At 44.2% G+C, this 21,501-nt stretch overlaps 1 protein-coding gene across 1 annotated transcript in view; it reads right to left on the reverse strand.

The window, feature by feature from the left end:
* The window catches only part of PCSK5 (proprotein convertase subtilisin/kexin type 5), a 471,153-nt gene that overhangs the window by 185,693 nt on the left and 263,959 nt on the right, over window positions 1-21,501 (reverse strand). Inside the window, exons 11-13 of the mRNA XM_040449255.1 lie at window positions 16,716-16,833; window positions 15,329-15,517; window positions 5,527-5,663 (exon numbers count right to left, since the gene is read on the reverse strand). Coding sequence (XP_040305189.1) covers window positions 5,527-5,663; window positions 15,329-15,517; window positions 16,716-16,833 — 444 coding nt within the window. The remainder of the gene's footprint in view (window positions 1-5,526; window positions 5,664-15,328; window positions 15,518-16,715; window positions 16,834-21,501) is intronic.

Raw genomic sequence — 21,501 nt, forward strand, 5'->3', positions numbered from 1 at the left:
AACAAACAAAGCCCAAGTTAGTAGAAGGAAGGAAATAATAACGATCAGAATATAAACAAATGAAATGGAGACTCAATAAATGATAAAAGATCAATGAAACCAAGAGCTGGTTCTTTGAAATGATAAACAAAATCAATAAACCTTGAGCCAGACTCATTGAGAAAAAAGGAGAGAGGATCCAAATAAACAACATCTGAAATGAAAAAGAAGTAACAACTGACATCATGGAAGTACAAAGGGTTATAGGAGACTATTATGAAAAACTACATGCCAACAGATTGGAAAACTAGAAGAAATGGATAAATTCCTAGAAGCATACCATCTTTCAAAACTGAGTCAGGAAGAAATAGGAAATCTGAACAGACCAATTACTAGTAACGAAATTGAATCAGCAATAAAGAAAAAAGAAAAACAAAACAAAAACACCTCCCAACAACAAAAGTCCAGGACCAGATGGATTCACAGGTGAATTCCACCACACATTTAATCAAGAGTTAATACCCATTCTCCTCAAACTACCGCATAAAAAAGTAGAGGAAGGAGAGCTTCTAAATACATTCTACGAGACCAGCATTATCCTGATACCAAAACCAGACAAAGGCCCTACACACACAGAAACTTACAGGCCAGAATCCCTGATGAACACAGAGGCAAAAATCCTCAACAAAATATTAGCAAACTAAATTCAATGATGCATTAAAAGGACACTCACCATGATCAAGTAGGATTTATTCCAGGGATACAATGGAGGTTCAGTATTAGTAAATTAATTAGTGAAGGATAATTAATAAAGTGAAGGATAAGAATCATATGATTATTGTCTCAGCAGATGCAGAACAAGTATTTGACAAAATTCAACATCCATTCATGAAAACCCTTAACAAAGTGGGCTTAGAGGGAACATGCATCAACACAATAAAGGCCATAAATCAGAAACCCACACCTAACGTCACACCCAATAGGGAAGAACTGAGAGCTTTATCCTAAGATCAGGAACAAGACAGGGATGTCCACTCTCACTACTTTTCTCAACGTAGTACTGAAAGTCCTAGCCACGGCAATCAGACAACAAAAAGAAATAAAAGGCATCCACATTGTTAAGGAAGAAGTAAAACACTCACTATTTAGAGATAAAATAATATTATATACAGAAAACCTGAAAGACTCCACCAAAAAACTGTTAGAATAAATGAATTCATTAATGTTGCAGGCTACAAATTAATATTCAAAAATCGGTTGCATTTCTACACACTAATGATGAAATAGCAGAAAGGGAAATTAAGAAAACAATCCCATTTACAATTACACCAAAAAGAATAAAGTATCTAGGAATAAACTTAACCAAGGAGGTGAAAGACTTGGGGTCTAAAAACTATAAAACACTGATGAAAGAAATTGAAGAGGACCGAACAAATGGATTAGAAGAATTAACATTATTAAAATGTCCATACTACGAAAGCAATCTACAGAGTCATTACAGTCCCTATGAAAATATCAAGAGCATTTGGCACACAACTAGAACAAATCATACTAAAATTTGTATGAAACTACAGAAGACCCTGAATCGCCAAAGCAATCTTGAGAATGAAGACCAAAGCTAGAGGTATCACAATCCCAGATTTCAAGATACACTACCAAGCCATGGTAAAGTAGTATGGCACAAAAATGTACTCATAGATCAATGGAACAGAAGAGAGAACCCGGAAATATACCCACACTTATATGGTCAGTTCATCTGCAACAAAGGAGACAAGACTATACAATAGGGAAAAGACAGTCTCTTCAGTAAATGGTGCTGGGAAAACTGGACAGCTACATGCAAAGGCATAAAACTGGACCACTTTCTTCTACCACACAAAAAGAGCAACTCAACTCAGAATGGATTAAAATCAACTCAGAATGGATTAAAGACCTAAATGTGAGACCTAAAACCCTAAGACTCCTAAAAGAAAACAGAGGCAGTAATTTCTTAAATATCGCTCTTCAGGAAAAAGAAACAACAGCAAAAATACACTGGGGCTACACCAAAATAGAAAGCATCTGCACAGTAAAGGAAACCATCAATAAAACAAAAAGGCAGCCTAGTGAATGGGAGAAGATATTTGCAAATGATATACTGGATAAGGGGTTAATATCCAAAATGTATCAAGAACTTGTACAGCTCGACAGGAAAAAAAAAACAAAACAAAACAATCTGATGAAAAAATGGGCACAGAACCTGGACAGACGTTTTCCCAAAGACGTAGAGATGGCCCAGCGGACATATGAAAAGATGCTCACCCCCACTCATCATCAGGGAAATGCAAATCAAAGGCACAATGAGATATCACCTCACACCTGTCAGAATGGCTAAAACTAACAACACAGAAAACAACAGGTGTTGGCAAAGATGTGGAAAAAGGGGAACCCTCTTACGCTGTCGGTGGGAATGCAAACTGGTGCAGTCACTGTGGAAAACAGAACAGAGGTTCCTCAAAAAGTTAAAAGCTAAAAATAGAACTACCGTACGATCCAGAAATTGCACTACCGGGTATCTACCCCAAAACAAAACAGAAACAAAAACGCTGATTCAAAAAGATATACGCATCCCTATGTTGATCAAGGCAGTATTTACAATAGCCAAGATGTAGAAGGAACCCATGTGTCCACTGAGAGATGAATGGATAAAAAAGATATGGTGTGTGTGTGTGTGTGTGTGTGTGTGTGTGTGTGAAACATACACACACACACGGAGTATCACCCAGCCATAAAGATGAATGAGATCTTGTCCTCTGTAACAGCATGGATGGACCTAGAAGGGATTATGCTTAGTGAGATAAGTAAAACAGAGAAAGGCAAACACCATATGATTTCACTGATACAGACAGAGAACAAACTTGTTGCCAAAGGGGAAAGGGAGGGAAGGACAAGAAAAATCAGTGAAGGGAGGTGGGAGGTACAGGCTTGCGGTTATGGGATGAATAAGTCACAGGGATAAAAGGCACAGGGAATCTAGTCAACAGCAAGCTAATAGCGTTGCGTGGTGACAAGACACCAGTCACGCTTGCGGTGAGCACAACACAGCATACGGACTTGTTGAATCACCACGTTGTGCACCTGAAACTAATGTAACATTGTGTGTTAACCGTATCAATTAAAAACCCTTAATATGTATTTTAATAATACACAAATGGGAAGAAACAATAAAGAAATGTCAACTCAGTTTGGAATCAGGAACCTCTACATTTGGGAACGATTCTACCCTAACTGGGCTAGACAATTCTACATCTCCAACTGAAGTTCTATTAGCTTACTGCAGAAATACCTCATTAATTAGAGAGAGAAACCTTCCATAGGACTATATGCCATTGAAACAATGATGAAACCATTGAAACCAATGATGAAACCATTGACACACGGACACACACAGAAAAGCAGAAGTCCCTTTTCAACTTTGTAATTAATCCTAAACTCAAAGGTTGGTGGAAGGGAGGATATCCAACAACTGTGGGTACCTATGCAGGCCTCCACACCCCAGGCCAGTAGGAGCATTAGGGCATCTCTCTTCCGGCATAAAAGAACATCTGTAAAATGACTAGACGTGACGAGGATTACATGTGAACATTTAAATGGCATAAGGGGAAGCCAACGCTGTGGAAGAGACAACTCTAGATTATCTGGGTTACTGCTGAGAGCTTTTAACACAGACGATCATAATAAAATCTGGAGAGGCAGTGAACTCCTGGAGAGCAGAGAGATTTATATTCACAGCCCCTGACCCTTGCACATAAATACCTAGTCGACCATTAGTGAGCCCCCAGGGGTAGTCTGCTCCTGTGGGGGTGGGTAGCGTTTCATCACTGACATTCTTTAGAAATGCTGGTGCACGGTGATAGTAAAGAGCGGAGTCAGTTTTAGGTAGTTTTATCGCTGTCTTATATTCTCAGCAGATAACGTGTACCCCTTATGTCTGTCCCTTCGGCTGCACCCCACCCCCAGTTTTGTTCACAGCTACCACATTTGGACAGTGATTATATCCCTGGGACCTCTTGAGATGTAAGAGCCCTGACGTGGCACCTGCTGATAAATCAACTGGGGTCGGGCACCGCACCCACGTCACCATGCTGCCATTGCCCCTGGGTGCCACGACCCAGGGTATCTCTATTAAATGAGCAATGACCATGGCCAGGAACAGGAGATGGGGGGGGGGGGGCGGGGAGGAAGTTCCTGGGAACTAAGTAGATTATGAGCCAATGAAAGTGTCTAGAAACTAGGGTCTAGTTATTTTCACGTGTTCTATTCTGCCTTGTGGACAGACATTTGATTTCTCGATAAAGGTTTGGCCACCATTATATTCCCGGTGCATGCTGGAGACGAGCTGAATCTAGACACTGTTTAACAAATCTTTTATCCTGATTCACTGCGACCCTGCCACCCTTCTTGTTTTAGCTTCCCTGAATGTGGGTCCGCTGTGGCAACGCAGAGAGACCACATCACAGAATTAGGGGAAAGAGATCGCCCAATGCATGGCCAAAACCGATCTCTCAGAATGAGTAACTTTCCCTGCTTCATTCCTGCGTCCTGCTGTGTGCCTTCTCTGCCCTATGCAGCCCACAGTGTCTAAATAGCACACACCCTTACAGTTAATTACAGAACGTCTGGTTAATTTATTCTGCCGTCAGGGGAGGGCTAGAATTGGAGGTCAGTCCTAAAATGCCCTCAGGCCTGGATCTTCTACGGAGGGACTGTACGGAGAGAGTACTGAGAAACACGAGTTTATTAGATGGTTGAAGATGTGTCCACAGCTGGGTGGGAGGCTGGGGTGTCTGTCAAACAGATCACCTGCTACTGAGCCATGTAGGGCTCCATCACGGGCCACACAGGCCCCTGTGAAAAACTGTTCAATCCCCCCCACCCCCCCACCGCCGGCCAAGCTACCTTTGTAATTTCCCTTACTTCATGTTACAAACAAAAGCTTCCTAGATTAGCATGAGGAGGAGAGAGGCCCTATGCCTCTGTTAACATTGTAAGTTCCATGTTTTACTTAGCTGGAAAGTATTCCTTTCTCTTAGCTCTTAGGCTCCCGAGGGCCATTCATTTTCTTTACTGGTAACCACTTTAGCTGGCACAGGCCAAGCTCGATGTCTTGTGAACACTGAAAATTAATAGGAGAATAAACCCAGAGAAAAACCTAACTAAGGAAACTTATGACCGTGCAATTTAATTCACTGCAGGTGGACAAGGCTGGCATGCTTATGGGGGAAGGTGGTTAGAGATGTGGGTCCTATGTTCTGAAACATCAATCAGCAGATGCCATGTTTTATCCTGTACTTATATCTAGACATTTACTCTTCAGTTCTAATAATCCTTCAATTATTACTTCAAATGGTAACGCTGAGAACTGGAATATGTGCAGATAACTCAAAACACAGGATTATATGAAAAAGGATGATGTCGATATGTAAACGTAAATCACTTCTTGGCCAGAATACATTCCGTCACTTTGTTCTGCACAGTCAACCAAATTGTAGAAAAGGGAGTTCCTACCTGGGGTCTTGAAGTTCCTCAGCTGGGAGGGAGTATCGTAAACTTCAAGGATCCAGTCACCGGTGGCTCGTTCTCCCCAGCAATGAATGGTCATGAACTCCCAGTTTTTAAATCCTTCCATGGAATGATCAAAAAGCCTGAGAGAGACCCATAAAACATTGTTTTGTATGTTGTTTAGGATCCAGTGAAGGTCGAATCAAGACCATGATCAACAATCCTTTTGTCTCCATCAGCATATCCAGCTCAGTACTGGAGCCTGTCTTCCTCCTGGACCTTGACCGTTAGTAGACCCAAACACGTGTCATTGTTCTACCACAGGGAAACAGGCGCAGGGGTGGCCTTGTAATAGCACGTCAGGCAGGGGTAAACATTTCGGGATCGGGAAAACCAGGCTATGGCTCTACCCAAAAGACTGATAGAACCAAGTGTTGAAGACGTGGAGAAACTGAAACTCTCTTACACTGCTGATGGGAATGCCAAATGGTACAGTTTGGTACTTCTTACCGTGTCATCCACAATCCCTCGCCTAGATATTTACCTGAGCAATGAAGACATAATGTTCACACAAGGAACCTCACAGGAATGTTCACAGCAGCTTTATTCATGAGCACTGAGAACTGTTAACAACTCCGATGTCCATCAACTAGTGAATGGGGAAACCAGTTCTGGTATGTGCATACAACCAAATACTACCCAGTAATAAAAACTATTGAATGGCCAGCAGCCAGCACACGCAACTAAATGAATTAATTTCAAAAGCCTTTAAGCTAAATGAAAGAAGTCAGACACAAAAGACTATGTGCTGTATGATTCAATTTATGACATCTAGAAAAGGCAACAGAAACAGAAACAGAGTAGTGGTTGCCAGGGGCTGGGAGGGAGGAAGGGGCACAGTAGAAGTATTGGGTATGATAGAACCATTTTGTGTCAAAACGCATTATATTACACATATTAAAAAGTGAGTTGTACTTTATGTAAATTATGCCTCAATAAAAAGACCCTGCCCGCTAATCTTAACCAGTTCAGGGAGTCATGCCTGGCTCTACAACATAGATTCTGTTCTTCTAGCTCTTCCAACGATTTTCTAAGCTCCTAATTCCCTATGTGAAATCTTTGCCTCCTTGCAATAGCTAGACTTATTTGTTTCCTGTGATGTAATCCTGAGGGATATAGAATAGGAAGGGACATAAAAGAAGAAAACAGAATCCTCATCAAAAATAAAGAGATGTCGATAGATCATGTATAAAACTAGCACATAAAGAAAGAGTTCTATCATTTATATAGGCACATTGTAGAGCTTTGACCGTCCAAAGAAATATCCAAAAGATTTCTATGGGGTGGGGGGTTGGCTGGCTCAGTGAGTAGAGCATGCAACTCTTGATCTCGGGGTCATGAGTTCAAGCCCCACGTGAGTTGTAGCGCCTACTTAAAAAAAAAAAAAAAAGATTTCTATTGAGAAAGAACCTAGAAAGCAAAAAATTAAGCGCCAAGAGACAGATTTTTAGAGTACTTAAAAAATAACGTGCATCGATTATTTTTGTGGAAAAAAATAATAAAACAAGAGAGAGAATTTGAAAGCCAGATAGAGAGGGAAGAATATCTCTAGGATTGTCTTAGGAGTAACCATGTCCAATTACTGGGACATATCTGTCCTTCAGTGGAGGCAAAGTTCACAGCCAACTGGATGCCGATGGCTATTCAGAACATGCAATCAACTCTCCTTGCCTTAATTTCATGTTCACCAAGGAAACTGGTGGTTATAATTTGACATTCTATGTATATCTTGCCATTGGAAGAAAATGCGCCCTTCTAAAACCAAAAATAACCTGCGTAATCTCTCTGCAATTTAATATGCTAGAATTCTGATTCATTACGTACAAAAGCGTTCTATCAATATGTTTGAGGAGCCCTCTAAAACGCTCGATGGATTCTGAAGTCGCAGGGTTAAGGGGCACAACTGGAACGTATGAGGTCAATGGGTGACGTTCAGCATTTTTCCCTGGAGAAACGCAACAAACAGGAAAATCACCTCTACGTGTTCCTTAGCCCTTGGAAGAAGACAAAGGGAAAGTACTTACCAGCATTCTCAAAGTGTCCCATGGTCAGAAAGTTTGGGAAAATTTGAGAAAGGCTGAGTTAGAGTTGAACAGATCTCTTTACCGGAAAACATCTCAGATCTTTGGATGTTCAAATGCTTTGTTAATTTCCACCACGGGGCTAATGGTAGGGAGTGATTTTTCAAAGCTTGTATGAAGGAGAAGCCCTTTTTCTTTACTTGGAATATCTGTATGCTATCTATAAGGGTTAGTTCTGAACAGAGGAGTGTGGCATTTCAACGAGAACCATATTAGATGTGGTGGCTTTCCCTCACGGGTGGAAACAGTGACTCCTACACAAATGTCTTCCCAGCGTAAAAGATCTTCGATAAATCAGGGATGGTACATTTTATGGAGATCCTATAATTCATGCACAGGGCTTGTTTCACAAGCCTACGGCTTGAAATTGGACTTGACCAGGAAGCAATCGCTGGCTCATTATATAACTCACTTACATACATGGACTCCTTCACATAAACCCAGAGGGTGGGCATGCTGGATGAAAATGAGAAACAGCAGTGGGGAAGGAAGAGCCATTTCAAATCGCCCTTCGTCTCAGACAGATGTTACTAAAGGGAGTATGTTGATGCAGAATTGGGTGGAGGCAGAAACCAATCTAGAACCACTTCTTAGCCCAGAGAGTTCTGATTTAAGGCTCCAGTTCGTTGAAGCCACTGTGTCATCTGCGGGCACTGAGGCAACAAGTTGTCACATAATACCTTTCCAAGAGTGCCGAACTTAAAAGCAATTCCCAAACAGTTTAGACAGAACGTTTGGCTCATTGCCTCATGTCTCAAAACTACAAAGGAGACTTGAGGCTCCTCCATCACATGAGGGCAGTCTTGTTTCCATAACCCCAGCCAACTTCTAATTACTCACGGGTCAATTATTTGACTGCTGGATTAGTGGACCCTGGGTTTCTTCCCTTCCACCCTTTCCTGACCACCTTCGAAAATCATTCCATTGCGGCCAATCACTTTTAAATCACCTTTGGAACCAAAATTAAATATAAACGGGGTGCCAAGAAGAAATATCCATAATCGGCATTCAAGTAAGTGTTTCAAAGCCCGAATACAAATGGGCTTTGTCTATCTGGCTAAGCGGTTTCCCACCCTGGTCTCTTCCCTTTATGCAGAGCTGAATGCTCATTAATTTCATGTAGACATAAAAGTTGAGGAGAGGAATTAAAATGCAGCCAAACACGATCATTGCCTTTTGTTAAAAGAGTTGATGGGGAAAGAAATAGACACTGATTGCTGGTGTTGTTTCAACTAGCTGGGCATTCATGTTTCTAATCTCACCCTGTTCTTTATTTCATCCTGATGCAGCGCTTAAGCGATTCCCTATTTTTAGCATTGTAACATTTAAAACCCTGCCTCATCTGTAGATAACAAAAGGTAACGCTGGCAGTAGATTCCATTTGTGTTGCAGACAACATACTTGCTCCAGACAAGCAAGTGTCATATGGTCACCAGCTAAAGAGATTCTAAGTGTGTGGTCTCCGTCCATCAACTAAAAAGTCCAATGCCCGGTTAGCACGTCTCTGCTGTGCCAACAGTGAAGAAACCCGACACATTATTAGCCAACGTTATTAGCATGGATAAAATGCCAATAGAGCAGGGCCAGTGTGCGGAAAGCTGGAGTAATGAACTCCATGCCCGAATCACATCTTCCTTTTGCAGCGAAACCCTGTTCTGTCCAAGTTGACTTCATCATCATGTGCCCGATGAAATGATATGTGCATGTGGTAGCACAAATTATGCATCCAGTTATTAAAATGGTGCCCCACAGCCCTATCCCTGTGAGTGGTTTTCAAATAAATTACTTTGGATGAAGCCTGGTAGAAAAGATTGCCATTAAGTGTAGTACATCCTTTTGAGGAATTAACTCAGGAAATAACTCATATAATTAGTGCAAGCTTTGTCCCCCCCTTCCACTGAAAGAGTCTAGCCAATGTGTCAAGGCTACAACATTCTTCAACGATGTTATAGCAGCTAAATAACAAGACATTTTATAAGTACTGACAGCTATGTGTTATCATATAATTATTTCTAAAAGTGTAAACGGATCTTAATTTCTGAATCATCTACTACTACCCAAACAGTATTTATGTTCGCTACAGAATTAGACTCTAGATAGATATTTTTGGAAGTTTCCTTTTTTTTTCTTTCTCTGTCTTTTGAGATACTTTTTCTTTTTAGTGCTTTATCACAATTTAACGTACAACTTACGGAATGCTGGAAGCACTCATTTGGCTTAATTGTAATTGGGTTTTCGATTTTCCTTAGATGGCTGGCTTTTGCAAGTTTTAAATAATTTGCTTCTGAAACAGGGTATTTCAAACACACTATTCAGGTTTTTCTGTCTCTCGTAGTCTAAATTACTTCTTTATGAAAGGTTGTGAGAGAGAGGTACTAATTCTAGAGGTTTGGAATATGTAAAAAGATGAGTTTAAAAACAAAAACAAAAACAAAAACAAAACTTTCAACCTGTCTATTACGGACTCACCAAGCCCCGAATGCATTCCTTCTTGTGGATCTATGAGGTACGTATGTAATCTTGCAGATTTATTCCATTTAAGAGTGGCTGGCTTTTATCTCTAAGTATCTGTTTTCGATTACAGGCGCCTTTGTAAATTACTCGCACAGCACCCAGCAGTGCTCGGCTTGCAAGTCTTTTGAGGACATGAAAATAACAAGAATGTGTACGAAGAGCTGGGTGATCTTTTAAATCGCTGCCATTTAAAATGTGGTCTGTGGACAGGCAGCTTGAGCATCACCTGGGAGCTTCTTAGAAATGCAAATTCACAGACCTCATCCAGACCTACAGAATCAGACTCTGGGAAAGGGGCCGGCCATCTGTGTTTGATGGAGTCATTCACCAGGTGCTTTGAGAAGCACTGTGTAAATAAGGGTTAGCACTTAGGGAGTGCTCACCGTGTATTCTAGGAGCCCTGCTACGGACTTGCTGTCCGGGAGCTTCTTCAGAGCTTGTGACCACCCTGGGAGGTGGGTACTACGGCGTCTAGGTTCTAGATGAATCACTTTCAGAATCACTTTCCAAAGTCAAACCTAAACACTGGTGAAATCAAGGCAATCCCAGCTCTAACTCCAAAGGCTGTACCCTCTTCCGGATGAAGGAGGAGGGTTCTTACGGCGAGGCCTTCCTGGAATGCCAAACTTCCCCTCAGAACGGTAATTTTTTTTTTTTTAATTTTTTTTTCAACGTTTATTTATTTTTGGGACAGAGAGAGACAGAGCATGTACGGGGGAGGGGCAGAGAGAGAGGGAGACACAGAATCGGAAACAGGCTCCAGGCTCTGAGCCATCAGCCCAGAGCCCGACGCGGGGCTCGAACTCACGGAACGCGAGATCGTGACCTGGCTGAAGTCGGACGCTTAACCGACTGCGCCACCCAGGCGCCCCGTCAGAAGGGTAATTTTTACTGCAAGCCACAAATGCATTTATATAGCACGACACTTTGCAAATGTCAATAGTCTGTCATTCAACATTTGGGCAGCAACAAAAATGACTCAAATATAAACACCACATTTAAACACAGTTAATTATAGAAGCCTATAGGTTTTGCAGACTAGAAAGTGTACCTTCTCTCTACTTAAGACCATAATTAGAAGCAGAGATATTCATCTGTAATCAAATTTAGAAAGAAAGGCAAAGTTTCAGCTTTCAGTCAGAAGCCAAAATTTGGAACAGAGAGCCGATAGAACTAAACTAAATCTAAAACTCACTGACTTGGGGGAAGGGGAGTTTCAGGGGTGGTGGGGGTGGGGGGAAAGACAGCTTTTCATAATCCTAACCAATGCAGCTCAAGGAAGGATCGGCTGGGGCTGTTCTTTGAAGACTTGTACACGGGCAGACCCTGAATATGTGGGTAGCATAAAAAAGTCTTCAAGTCTAAAGTTGTTCTTGTCGAAAAGCATTTTAAAGGGACCCAAGCCCACCTAGGATCTCCCCCCCCCCCACCCCACCGCCCCGATGCAAGTAAATCCTTTGTGCTGATTAAAAAGTTGGGCTTTTTGTGAGGCAGGGTATACGGGCCAAGAGGAGGACCCAAAAGGTGGGAGGGCAGGGGAAAACAAAGGGATTAGAAGGAACGGACCAGTTGCCCACTCGAGGACTGCTGTGTGTCCTCAGTGCTCCCGCCCACTAAATGATCAACCTGGCTGGCCCCGGGGGAGCTCGCACGCTGGGCTGATGGGGCAGCTCGAGATGGACCCGCTCTGAATGCTGCTGAGCGCCTTCCAGGACGCAGCACCTGCAGATGCTTGGGTCAACTGTTCCTCCTCCCACAGCTGTTCTCCGCAGGAGTTCCAGCAAGTGCCCGTCAGCCCCGGGCAGGGAGGCACTGAGGGGTTCCAGACGGCCCACACAGGCCAAGTGTTCAGCGACCTCGCGGAAGGTGAGCTCCCAGCCAACTGCTGTGCTGTGGGGATACGCGACGGCGGCCGCCTCAGCTCTACCTCTTTGTCTCAAATGACCCCCCCCCACTAGGGTAACTTCAGGATGCAAGCCTGTCGGGCTTATCTTTTAACGGTATTCTTTGCTCTCACCGTGGTCCTCCTCTGGAAATCTTGACTTCTTTGAAGGAAAGACAAGCGTCCAACCGGGAACTGTTTGTTGCTCTCATTTATAATCTCTGACGCACAGTTTCCTTCCCGAACTTGACCTATTCTCCTTTTTTCCTGGAGGAAGTAATCTTGCCTTGCAGGCCGACCCGAAGGACACCAGGGGGGGAAGCAGGCCTTCCCCTCCCCGGGGCCCCACCCCTTTTCATGCTTCTTGGCCTCAGCTCCCAATCGAGGGAATGTGCCTGGAAACAGACCAACGTGAGGGGACACAAGGGCTCCTTGCCACCAGGTCAGGGACTAAAAGGTTTTGAGTAGATTTCCTCTCATAAAGGGAAAGCGTCCGAACACGCCAGGAAGAAAAAAAGAAAATGCCAGAAGAAACGGTCTTTCCTTAACCTTCAGTAGGAGGGATGCTCCCAGCACCAAGCAGAGCAAGGCCAGGGGAGCCTAGCCCTGGAGGCCATACGTGCTTTTGCGACTGGATGAGACTGTTTTGCATTTAAGGGCTCAGCCGCTCAGAGTGATGTTTTGCGGGGGGGATCTGTAGACAAATGAATTTATAACAGCCTTACATCTCTCGGTGTCCCCAGCCCTTTGCCACTCCAGTCCCTATGCCTTTTGGTGGCTACTTAATTTCCAGTGCTGAGAGGGAGTGTATACAGAAGAGCAGCGCTTTAAGAAAATGCTCCAGACAGAGGAGACCCGAGCTGGGTAGCAACTTTCTCTCTACGGGGTCTGGACGTGGGGAGACGGAGGTAAACTGCAGGACCGCTGCTCACTGAGCATCTGAAATGCACGTGTCTTTTCTCTGGCACGAGTCAAGCGGCACTGCTGGGTCCAGCACTTTGCAAAGAGCGAAGCAGACGTCCGCGGCTGCGGAATGCGTGCCAGACCGCAGCCAGGGTCAAAGCCATCCGGCAAATCCTCTCACGGAACCCACAGCTCCTCTGCGTGCAGGTTGCCTCGCTGAAGTCATTCGGCGTGGGGGGCGGGGACAACAAGGAATACCGAACTGTGCAGGAAAAGCCCAGAAAGCCCGAGGAGCCCGCGTTTTCCAGGCCAACGGCAAGAGGGAAGGGACTTTTCCCCTACGACAGAGGAGGCTCGAGGGACAACAGCCACACGTGCGTGAAGCAAACCTTTTGCGCCTCAGTGTTTCACCTGGATACGCTTTCAAGTTTAATGCAGACGAATCAAGGCAAAGAAGAAGAAACGGAGAACAGGAGGGAGAAAGGTCTTCCCTCACTTCGGTAGCAATGGCTGATGTGACCTCCCGATCACGCGATTATGCAGCTGAAGGCTTGGCCCGCCGGAGAGAAGCATCTGGCAGGTGGTGGCAATTACCCGGCAGGCAGCAGCTGAGACCCCTGTCTGCGGAGGGAGGACGGCAAGGGGAGCACGTCCAGCGATCTGATGCCACCGCAGCCTTTCCTTCTTCACACCTGTGCCCCCTTATCCTGGCAAAGCCGCGTGTCATAAAGCACTAAGCCCACATCTTCCCGTGCCTTGTTGGAGGACGTTAGGTTTTTAACTTTTTAAAAAATGTATTTATTTATTTTAAGAGAGAGCAAGGAGGGGAGGAGCAGAGACAGAGGGGGAGAGAGAGAGAGAGAGAGAGAGAGAGAGAGAGACAGAGAGAGAGAGAGAATTCCAAGCAGGCTCCGCGTTGTTGGCACAGAGCTTTTACACGGGGCTTGACCTGACAAACTGTGAGATCGCCGCCTGAGCCAAAACCGAGTCAGATGCTCAACCGACTGAGCCACCCAGGCATCCCGGAGGATGTTAGGTTGTAAAGAAGAATGCAAGTCTTCCAAGTACAGAAGTAAAAGATGGTTAAAGATTTCAGGTTCTGTATTCCTAGTCACTAGCATCCAGAATGCTCTTTTTCTCACAGTCCTAGAGGAGATGAAGGTGGGGATTCTGAAAACCAACTGGCTCTCGCTTAGCCTCATTTTTGGTTGTGCAGGCTTGGCCCCTGGCCTCTCAACTCCGCTGGCCTGTCGTCAGGCCAAACACAGTCCACAGGCCATAGTCACGTGGCCATGTGGGCAGGTGGCTGTGTCTACAGAAAAGGTTGACTTTCATTTGGACTATGTATGCCATTCACGATAAGACTTTTGCTCCCATCAAGTGATCTTCTTGGAGGAAAAAAAAGATCAAATCAAAGAAGCTTTGAGGCTTCTGGGTATGGTTTCTATTTTAGAGCCATAGAGGGAACGGAGAGTTTAAGACAACATGATACGTCCCCAGTCTGGTCCCTCTTGTTGACCAACACCTGCTGCCCATGCTCCCAACGGCTCAGACACCTATGAAGCAAAAGAAAACTTGTGCGAGAACGTTCTGGCCTCTCCGATCTTGGCAATACAATGACCCGCTGGATAAGTGTTTGGAGGGAGCAGGGAAAAGGCAAGAGGCTAGGAAGAAAAACTGAGCACCTTCCTGAGCAATAAAGACTAACGGGCCAACCTTTAAAACAGGAAATTACAGTCAGTCTTCAAGCCAAATACAGCCTGCTGCCTGTTTCTGTAAATAAAGTTTTATTGGAAAACAGCCATGCCCACGCACTCACATCGCCTAAGGGGACTTGTGCACTCTCAGGCCGAGTTGGACAGTTGCAGCAGAAACCCGGCCTGCAAGGCTCAAAACACTCACGGGCTCTTTGCAGGAAAAAAAAAAACAAAAAAACAACCTTTGCCAACACCTGTTTTGAAACACACACAGAATGTCCCTTCGCTTGGGAAGATGCCTGGGCAGGAGAATCCGGTTAATCTGCAACAAATGCAGACATTCAAGGGCAGGGGAGAGAATCGCAAAGGCCCAAGGAGGTGGTGCCCTGCATTTCTTTGTTAGGATGAAGGGGGCCTTCGCTTTTTCTGCGGCACCCTTTCACTGTTACTCAAGCATTCAATGTTACACCATTCCCCGCCTACAAGCCCAGGCGGTTTTGCACTCCCTCATTGACGTATGGGCAGGGAGAGCTAGGACTGTCCCGTCCTGACATGTAGGTGCCCCCTTAGTTTTAATGGTGGTAAGGAGCAGCTGACACTTTCTACCTTACATGACAGCTCAGTCTTGGTGTCACCTCTTACCCGCTGGTGACCCGAAGCCATCACGGTACCTGTTGGCCAAAAGCTGGGACCTGGTTCCCGAGGGCGAGGTCAGGTAGATGGCCAGGTCTCCCCTCCTCGGGTGAGTGATGGTTATGCGCACAACTACGTGCTCCAAGTAGTTGACGTGGTGGTTGGGGTTATCGGAACACCCCGAAGCTTTGTAGATGGAGCGCACGGCGCTGTTGGGGCGAATTGTCCTGCAACAGAGAGAGACGGAGCGTGAGCACAGGACGTGACTGACGACCGAGCCGGCTGAGTGAACCTTGCACGCTTGGCGAGGTTACACGATGGAATGCAAGCAGTTGGTCGCTGGATACTAACGGACGGACACAGTGCGATCACCCCAGGATCAACACCGGTGAGTCGGTGGGAAAGGTGTCAGTGAGAGGAAAGGAGGAATTAAGGGTCTTTTATCTTCGTGCTGGGAGTGGCTCTCGAGCTGGAGGGGATCACCTTGTTACAGAACACATGGGGCGGAGCCCCCGAGCTAGAATGTCTGAAACAGGAAGGCTGAGGTGGGCTTCCAAGAACCTGCGTTTCTCAGGCGACAGTGATGTTGCTGATCTATGGGATATACTTTCCGGACCGCTGATATAAGGCACTGTGGTCCGGGGGAGACGTGGGGATTACCACGACCTTGGTTCAAATCTCTGGTCTGCCACTGCCTTGCTCTATAACCCACGGACGCACTCCTCGACCTGCGTCCACGTTCCTGTCTTCTTCGCTGGCTTCCCCCTGTGTCACCGTCCCCTTGAACCTCAGCCCCCGTAACACCAATATCAGTTCCAGTTGCGGGGTGATTCGTTTCCCACCTCAGAGACTCTGCCTAAAGCATTTTTTTTTTTTTTTTTTTTTGCTGTTGTTCATATGGCTGACTCTTCCTCTCCCTTCATGGTCAAAACTTGAACGTCACTCTCTGAGATTGTCACTGAGCCACAGGAAAAACATGCCCCCTACTTCCTATTTTCTGTTTTATTTTCAACGTGTTGTTATTTTTATATAATAGGTTGAAAATATACTTTGTAATTATATGTTCTGTAGTGACGCTTCTGGAATAGAAGGGTTAGTTTCTTTGGAGTACATTGACTTACGGAGAAAACTTCTACCGTTAAATGGAAATTCTGGCTGAGGAGCAACCTTAAGAATGCCCATCTATAAGGCCCTCCAAATCCCCTAATAAGAGGTGCCCATGAGGCTCCTTGGTTTCTATTGCGTGGATTTAAGAGCTTAGCATCCTAGACGTTCTAGGAGACTTTTCTCATTACATTAGGAAGAAACCCCCCAAAACTACACAAGCGTCTGGCTCTCATATACAACAAAGGGCTTCCTGCGCACTTGAGCTGGTCCCATCTCTTTCAGGGCAGTGTTATGCTGTCTGCTTGCCGCGAACATTACTTGATTTGTCGGTCTGTGCTCTCCACACACACGTGCTGCTGGGGAACAGTGGTCCACTTCTCGGCTTCCATCACCATGGCTTCTGCGTCCATCAGTCCAAATCCATAGAGATGGCTCACTATGGAAGGCAAGAGGCTGGTCAGCTTCACGGAAGTTAGGATAAACCGACGCCATATACGCTCTGCTAGGATTTCACTCAGCAGAGGACCCGGGCCCATCCCCCCGGGGACCCCGGCTTTGTTCCCAGCAACGACTTAAAAGCCAAATGAAACAAAACAAATGAACAAACGCAACAAACCCAATACGTGCTCACTGAATAGTATGCATCCATTACAAACTCTCCTGGTGCGACAAGAACTTACATGCAAGAAATACCAATTTTCTGACATCTCTACAAGTTAGGCTGAATATTTCAGAAGACAAAAATTATTACCTTTCCTCTACCATATGAAAAATTGATTAAACTTTATGCATGAAATATTTGGAGGCCTCCAGACTTTTACGCCAGCTTCTTTGAATGTTGTAATCGTTTGGTTCTCGGTAAGAATGCCTATTGATCTAAATCTGAAATTGACATAACTGTCTCAGAAGTTTCATTACACACAGGGATATTTTCATAATGCTAGCAGCCATATCTACATGTGTAGTCCTTTTGAAAAAAATACTTGAAAATCCCAGCGAATACTTAAAATCTCCATCCTGTATTAAACTGTCTCATATCTTTATATTGAACAGAGTGTCCTAGTTCTACCAGATTTTTTGCCTAAAATATTTTCTTTACAACAGTATTTTGCGTGAAAATGTCTAGAGCTGCCCGTGCTTCTTGATCATTTAAATATCTCCGCTTGAAATCCAAGATGTTCTATGATATAGTCCCATGCTACTTGCAAAACAAGCTTCTCCCTAAAACTTTTGCTTTAGAGAGGTCATTTCTTTACAGTTCCCAGTCCTGTCTTGCTCTTTCTGCCTCGCTGCTTTTACTCATGCTGAGACCCTGGCCTGGAGTCCCCCCTCCCCCTCCCCCCCCCCCCCCCCACTCTGCAGACTCACATTCTACTCCTGAGTTCTGGAAGGCCTAGCTCGTCTGTCTTCTCCTTCTTGAAATATCCTCTGACCAATAAAAGTCAGGAGACATTTACTGAAACTCAGCCATCTGTCATGCACTTTTCTCTTTTCTAGTCCTGTAACTCTAATAAATTTGTCAGGCCGTCTTCTGCCCATCCAGCCATCCGCCCACACATCCATGCATTCATGCATCCATCCAGCATTTGAGTGTCTTCTGTATGCCAGGCACTATATTACTCACACCGCACTTTTTAATTACGTGCCATTCATTGAATCACTAATTCCATCAGCACGTGTCTTTGCCCAACTACATTATAAACTGCTTGATGGCAGGAACGAGGACTTAGATTTCTTCACGTGATTCATGTTTTTAGCAGAGCTTTGCACATACGGGGGGGGGGGGGAGAAATGATTGCCTATCAAAAGGGGAAATTGCGTGAGGATTCAGAAATACTGCTCTATTTTTGCTCTTTGCTAATTACATAATTCTTGGCAAACAAGCTAAAATAACCCACAATTTCCATGTTTGGGGATATTATTGTCTATCCCGTCCCCGTCACTAAGTTGATGAGGTCATGTTATGTGTCCCATGTGAGAACATCTTTGTCAAGACCTGCACAAATGTAAGGGCTCGTTATTAAATACCAGGTCCTCAGACAGGACATACTGAATAAAACTGAATAAACCTATTTAGGTATAGCAAGGATATATGTAGGATTCTTATACACAGACTTTTGCAACTTCTATTATGATTTTTCCTTGACTGAAAAGAAATGCATGTCCATTGCAAACACTTGTAAATACCTCCGGAAAAGAATGAAGACAGCAAAACTCATCAGTAACCTCATCACACATTGGTAACTGTATGTTAACAGGAATGTATCAACAACTCTGTATATTTAGTTTTAGTTACACGACACGACGCAAGGTGATTTCACCTCCTTAGTTAAAAAAAGAGGCAAGAGCGATCCACGTGTTACAGGAAAAATGTCAAGTTTGGGCTTAAGCAAACCAAGTCATAGCGATCTTTTTATTAAAGTTCATGTGAATCGCAGGTTATCACTTATCACTTCACCATCGATACGGGCAACGGTCTGTATCATCAGCATTAACATTCTTTTATTTTTTTACTTTTCAGAGAGAGAGGCAGGGCGAATGGGGGAGGGGGCAGAGAGAGGGAGGGAGGAAGAGAGAGAGAGAGAAAGAGGGAAAGAGAGGGAGAGAGAGAGGGAGAAAGAGAGACTCTAGAATGTGCTCCATGCTCAGCACGGAGTCCAACGTGGGGTCCGATCCCACGCACGACCCTGGTACCGTGACCTGAGCCGAAATCAAGAGTCGGACGCTCAACCAACTGAGCCCCCCGCCGGTGCTCCACGAACATTGTAAGGTTTTTTTTTTTTTTTCCCTAGAGGAATTGAAATTATTGCCATATATGCTACATTACGCCAGGCTCTCTAACTCTGCATGGTACCCAAATATCCCTATACTCGTGTCAGTTGGTTTTCAACCAGCACGACTTATCATTTTATCTCTGTTTAGGGAAATAAGACGAATGATTTGGTTAGTGGGTGGAGGCAGGAGGAGAGGGGGGAAGGAAGTCGGGGAGGGCAAGACTAGGGCTGACTGGACTCCGGCTCAGCCGCTCCTGTTGCTGCCCCGCCCCCATCCCAATAACCGTCAACCTAACGACCATTAGGCTGTAAGTGAACACTTAGAGTCACCAAACACAACAAACGCTTCATGCCTGTGCAACAGGCACTTGAGTCGAGTAGAAAAGCACCTCGAGTCTTCATGAAGGCCCTACGTTGGTTTCCTTTTTCTCAGTCAGCTCCTACCCGCCAGAGACAATGTCCATTCATGCAACACTCAAAGCAGATGTTCAGAAAAGAGGCTGGCTGGTTCCAGGTAAACTCCAAACTGGCAGGTCAATGGGAAAAACACTGTAGATTGAGGTATATGTGTATTAATATAATTTAATAAATGAAGAAATTACATTAGATGGGTAAAGACCATTAAGTCAGTATTGGAGATTCTTCGTAGTTGAAGATAGTGGAAACTGTGTATTTGTCCACAATCATGACACACAGCCTGAGAAAAAAAGAAAATACACTTGTATCCTCTCATGGGTGGTGGTGCCGTTGGCAATATATCACCTCCATGTATTCTTTTCTTTTTTTAATTTCATTTTTTTAATTTACATCCAAATTAGCATGGATTACGACAACGATTTCAGGAGTAGAACAACGTGTATTCTGATTGGCAGTTATGTGTTTGGTTTTGGGTAAATACTAATGAGAAAATAATGACACAATGAATGTGTTAGGCACATAAACTCTTTTGAAACAGGATGTCAACAGGGAAATGGCGGCGATGCGATCTGGAAGCATTCATATTCTTTTAAAGGCGTAGTTATAATTGACATGTAACGTATCTTTTTTTAAAATAAAATACAAAGTTTGCATAGTCTAACATAACTCTAAATTCAGAAACGAGTCTTTCTTTTGGTGACTGTCTGGGTCAAGTCGTCTTGTCCATCACGCTGTTACCATGATGGGCGATAGGAAGTATCACTACTCTCTAGTGGTTACGGGAGAGCGTCTGTACATATCTGGGAAGTAAATGAATGCAACTGATAGGAGGCATCTCATTAAATTCTCCAAATGGCATAAAGTGTTTACGTGAGAATTTCAAGAGGAATGACGAAGTCTCTTCTTTTTATTACAGACTTCTGCAAAGTCTTCAACATCCCCGATTCATTCACGCATAGAGCCAATATTCACTCTAAAAAATTATGATTGTAGCGCACATCCCATGCAAACAGCTACCTGTGCCACAGCCATCCCTACCTAAATAAGTTTTATTTATGCACATTTCTCGTGCCAGGCTCAGAGCAAGACCCGAACCTAAAAATAACTCTATGAGGGTCAAGTACAGCCCTCTCAGGGCAAGCCGTGTGCAAAAGGAAGAAATCTATGAAGTTAGATACTATAATGGTATGAGGCGGAATCTAAGCAGTTCAAACGGAAATTTTTCATTTCTAGGAGTGTGGGCAGCAAGCTTTCAATTAATAGTTTGACCGTTAATTAAGATCCAAAAATCAATGTTTAGAAAGGTATCAAGGGACCAAAGCATGTTTACAGAGTAATTAAAGATCTTGAGGCAAAGTGATTGAGGCAGGTGTCAGAAAGTGGAATGATGCCGGGCAAGCTTAAGAAAGAAAAGTGGAAATACTTGAATAACTATATTAGCCTCGTGTGGCTGCACGACTGCTCATGCAGATACAGCTCAGAAGAGTGGAACTGTCTTGTGCCAGAAGTATAGCCAGCTTTTATTCCGAGTCGTCTGAAGGCTTCTCTGCTTGGACCGGGAAAATAGATAATGTTCTCCAGCAGGTGTATTTCCATTTTCTGATGAGACCAGAAGTGCTGAAGGAAGCTAATCGTTCAGCACATAAGCAACTGACTGCGTGGTTGGGAACAGATACGGTTAACTTACGCAACATTCTACCTAGGAGGGCTTACAGACTCAATTCTAGAGAAAAGCTAGACAGCTCGGCGAGAAAAAAAAAAATAATAATTTAGAAGTTCCTGAGCATAGGAAGCTATAAGCAGGGAAATGTGGTATCCTGTTCTTTCTTTTAGCACAGTGCCCTTGCTGGAGCCAGCTATTCTATTCTATTCTATTCTATTCTATTCTATTCTATTCTATTCTATTCTATTCT

The sequence above is a fragment of the Herpailurus yagouaroundi genome, unplaced genomic scaffold, assembly GCF_014898765.1.
Source record: "Herpailurus yagouaroundi ecotype Mexico unplaced genomic scaffold, PumYag 199, whole genome shotgun sequence".
Taxonomy (NCBI): Eukaryota; Metazoa; Chordata; class Mammalia; order Carnivora; family Felidae; genus Herpailurus; species Herpailurus yagouaroundi.